The sequence below is a fragment of the Amphimedon queenslandica genome, unplaced genomic scaffold, assembly GCF_000090795.2.
Source record: "Amphimedon queenslandica unplaced genomic scaffold, v1.1 AMPQUscaffold_12426, whole genome shotgun sequence".
NCBI lineage: Eukaryota > Metazoa > Porifera > Demospongiae > Haplosclerida > Niphatidae > Amphimedon > Amphimedon queenslandica.
Genome location: NW_003547337.1, coordinates 11,038 through 15,158, shown reverse-complemented (window position 1 = coordinate 15,158; position 4,121 = coordinate 11,038). Strand labels below are relative to the sequence as shown.

The 4,121-nt window shown below is 36.5% G+C and overlaps 1 protein-coding gene across 1 annotated transcript; it reads left to right on the top strand.

The window, feature by feature from the left end:
• The first annotated feature begins 888 nt into the window (after window positions 1-888).
• LOC109587847 (uncharacterized protein y4jS-like) lies at window positions 889-3,230 on the top strand. Its single transcript, XM_020004068.1, has 2 exons — window positions 889-1,017; window positions 2,210-3,230. The coding sequence occupies exons 1-2, from the start codon at window positions 939-941 to the stop codon at window positions 3,067-3,069; spliced, it is 939 nt and encodes a 312-aa protein (XP_019859627.1). The 5' UTR covers window positions 889-938; the 3' UTR covers window positions 3,070-3,230.
• The last annotated feature ends 891 nt before the right edge of the window (window positions 3,231-4,121 follow it).

The window sequence follows — 4,121 nt, the reverse complement described above, 5'->3', positions numbered from 1 at the left end:
AGTTGCTTCATGAATAAATTTGTTAAATTCGCAATATCTGAAGGTTTGGGGCTTATATCTAACCGAGAAGCAGGATTTCAGCAAGAGTAAATCTTGACCTAAGCATTAGCTATAATTTTTAGCATATATCAGATTACCGGGATAGTGAGCAAAGTGGTCCGTAAAATAGAGATGTCGCGGACCATTCGGGTCCGTAAAACAGATTTGTCGCCGACCATGGTCGGTTGGTCCGGTCCGGTCCGTTTTTTAGGGACGACCTGGGATATAGTATACCGTAGGTCGGGTTATATTCGCGGCTGCTAATATTCGCGATTATTTCCCGCGGCTAGCAATTGCCATAGCAACTGGATGCTATTTTAATTGAAAACGGCGCGTTATTGAAGCACAGGACCAGGCTGCAGTGTTCTTGAGTTGTTATTCTTCTTGCTGTTACTAATCCTTGGACTCTTTGAAGCTGCTTTGGCCAGTTCTTTTCAGAAATACTCTACTCACTCTGTCTCGCCGTGTCTTGGGACTCTCCACCCATTCTAGTTAGTGTTTTATTAACTTGGGTGTGGTTTATAATCATGACCGACCGACCAGCAGTGATTTTGTAGCGAAGAACTCGAAGGTAGCGGTCCATCTATACAAGAAGATAACAGATACAGAACTGGAGTCTGGATGGCTCTACTCAAACTGCTCAAGAGTAGCTAATTAGCTGCTGAACACTGTAAACACGTGGTCAATTGTCATAGCAACAATCAATTTGTTTCCATGGTATTTAATTGAACTTTTTTATTAGTTTTTATCACCGCGAATATTAGCAGCCGCGAATATAACCCGACCTACGGTATATAGTATCTATGGTTAAACGAACAAACTGATGCATTAACTTTAATATTTAAACCACACCTTGTTTGTGGAGAGAACTAGAAAGAGCTCGAGAAAGAGTGAGAAAAATGGATCATAGCACTCAGCAGGATAGCGTTGAAGAACAGGTGAAGAAAAAGCCTTTGAAAGAAGAAGTTCATGAAAAGGGTATGTTTGATTAAATTGATCTTGTAAGGCAAGAAGCCAAGAGTTTAGCAGTGGTGTATATGAACCTTTATTTATGGGGCCAGCAATTAATATTAAGGCAGTGGCTATTTTTACGGGCCCGTAATCCGACCGTGGGTGGCTATTTTTACGGCAGATGATTTATCTATGGATTTACTCATTTTAAAACCTGGGAAACACTCTAAAATAAAAAAACTAAACCCTAAACCAACCTTGGGGACTCCTAACATAACTAGGGGGCTCATAAAATGACTGGGGACGCTCTAAAAAAAAAAACCGCCACCCTAACCCCTAAACCCTAAAAACAATAGCTAAGCCCTAAAAACAATAGCTAAGTAGGGGACTCCTAACATAACTAGGGCTCCTAACATAATTAGGGAACATAGCGACGTAGAAAGATAAAAAAAATCAATTTGTTAAAGTCAAAATTATAAAAAAAAAAAGAAATGGTCTGAGCTAGATTCGAACCCGTGCCCTTCCGTGTATCCAACCCAGCGCCTTCTCCACTGTGCCACCACGATCCTACTGCCTTATTGAGGCTGATTGTCATCTTTATACGTCACTTTATTTCTATATTCCCTGCCGTAAAAATAGCTGTATACAATGAGATTACGGGACCGTAAAAATAGCCACTACGTAATATTAATTATTATTAACAAGAGTAGATAATAATTAGAGGAGAGTGTCCTACCGGCTATATGGTCTGCTGTATCACCGCGTAGAAATGGAAAGTCACATTCCAGTTACTTCTGTATTTTATTTGAGTAGTTATCGTTTGTTATTTTTTGATAACTACTCAAATAAAATATGAAAATAACCGGAATGTGTCTATGCGGTGATGAAGCAGGGGGGCATAGTGCACTTTAGAACAGTCTCCTCTAATTATGGTATTAATTATACAAAAATAAAGTGTTATTGTCAAGTTGTAAACTAGTTTCAATTAACTGATATTATCAAAGTGTGAAAGGAGGTGTGGTCAATCTGACAATTAAACATTTTCAAATGCATAGCCTTCCTGGCTCTTGTCACAATTTTCATCATTTCTGTTATAAGTTTGAATACTACCCACGGGGAACAAAAATTTTGTCGATTATTGAAAAAATTTTTTCGACCAATAAAAATTTGGAACTATACAATATTTATAATAATTATTATTTATTTTCTATACATGCAGTCCCTGCTCCAGTCCCACTTCCTGAATTATTTCCAGAACTGGATGAAAAAGAGTATGAGACAAAGCTATCTAAAGTTAATGTTGAAGACATCGTTAAAGGTATTCGTATTCTGCTGATGACTGCCACTGATGTAGAGCTAAGAGGAGTGCTGGGCTACTTGAAGCCGTTAGATGGTCGGGATAAAGTTATCAAAAAATTCATTAACACCGTTTATATCTACATTGGAAAATATGGGAAGTATAGAGTTGTGGTTGGAAAGAGTGCAGATAGTAAAGGTCAACAAGGTGGTTTAAATGCTTTTATAATCACAAATAAGATAATGGAGATACCAGAATTTAAGCCAAGATATATAATTGCAGTTGGAATCTGCTTTGGAATGGATCGAAGCAAAGTGCAACTTGGCGACGTCATTGTTTCTAACATGATTGTGGATTTAAATAACTTTAAGATGGTAAACGGGAGTTTTGACATTCGTGGACCTCAACCTGGAGCAGGAAATATTCTTTTACGCTCCTTTAAGAACACTTCTAAATTTGAAAAAAAGCATTCTGATAAAGAAAATGCCAAAGAGGTCAAAGTTCATTGCAGTCCCATTGTTTCTACTTCTGCTTTGGTCAATGATGAAGATTTTAAAGAAGATTTAAGAAAAGTACGTTCTGATGCTCTTGGTGGGGAAATGGAAGGAACTGGAATATTTCGTGCTGCTAGTGAAGCTGATCATAAAGTAGAAGCTATTGTTATTAAAGCTGTTGGTGATTGGGGTGATGGGAAGAAAGATGAATACCGAGGTTGGAAGGATTTTGCATCTCATACAGCTGCTACGTATGTTCATCATATATTGAATGATGATCTAAAGTAGTGGTGTGCTATTATTATTATTAAATATTTAATTAATTTTTGCATTTTTGATGATGATTGTGCAAATGATCTGTAGTATGAACTAGAGTGAATTTTTTTATCATTGTGAAAATTAATTAGTTTTTGCATTTAAAAAATTTAGTCTGTTAGATGCCATCATAATAGTTAGATATTAACTAGAGCGAATTAATTTGCTCTCTAATGCTCCGCCTACTCATTAAATAGATGCAGCCATTATAAATACATTATATTATCAGTGTTTGTAGTAACCAGGATAGGAAACTGGGATTCCCCTGGTGGGCAATGTCCGTGACTGGGATTAGGCGTATTATAGAATAACTTGACCATGTGTCATTGTGGCTTACTTTTCATATGAAATAATTAATGAATTTTTGGTTTTTAAGCAGTACTGTCAGTGTCAGTAGTCAAATGCAATGCATGAACTGAAATGATAACCCACCAATTTTATGCACGCAATATCAACCTATCTTCACCCAAAAAGAGACCTTGGTTCTGCTTGTAAAAGCTGCAGGTACAACAGTGGACTGTTTGCAATGATAGTATTTTAGATATTACTCCTCTGACATAGCAAATCAGTAAATGAAACTATGACAGTTCCATGCACAATGATTGTGACAACATTTTCAATGATCTTGTTAGTCCATTTTTGCCCTGTCAGTCAGTATGGGATATAGGTACTGGTCAAACTAAGACTAAAAAGAGTGAGTGTGTATGTTAGTACTGGCCAAACATCTCAATACATTTACTGATGCATATATAGATACATGTACTTATGTTGTGAGTTCATTTCAATAAAATTTGAATTTTTTTACAAATATTTAAAGTTACTCAAAAATTGGGCCAAAATCCCTGTAGCAACTATATATAGTACAGCGTAGGGGGGAACCGAGCCCTTAAATAAACATTATTAAAAGATAAACACAGATTGTTCTGATCAATCTTGAATTTTTTTCTGAATTTTATGTTTAACATAGGAACTACTGCAGTATCACTTGATGTACCTGGTAATCAACCAATAGCTGGTACATGTAT

Bases quoted from the DNA above. Each gene is read 5' to 3' on its own strand.
- LOC109587847 (XM_020004068.1), top strand. From the start codon at position 939: ATGGATCATAGCACTCAGCAGGATAGCGTTGAAGAACAGGTGAAGAAA. The intron at 1,018-2,209 runs GTATGTTTGATT...CTATACATGCAG, and splicing joins AGAAGAAGTTCATGAAAAGG to TCCCTGCTCCAGTCCCACTT.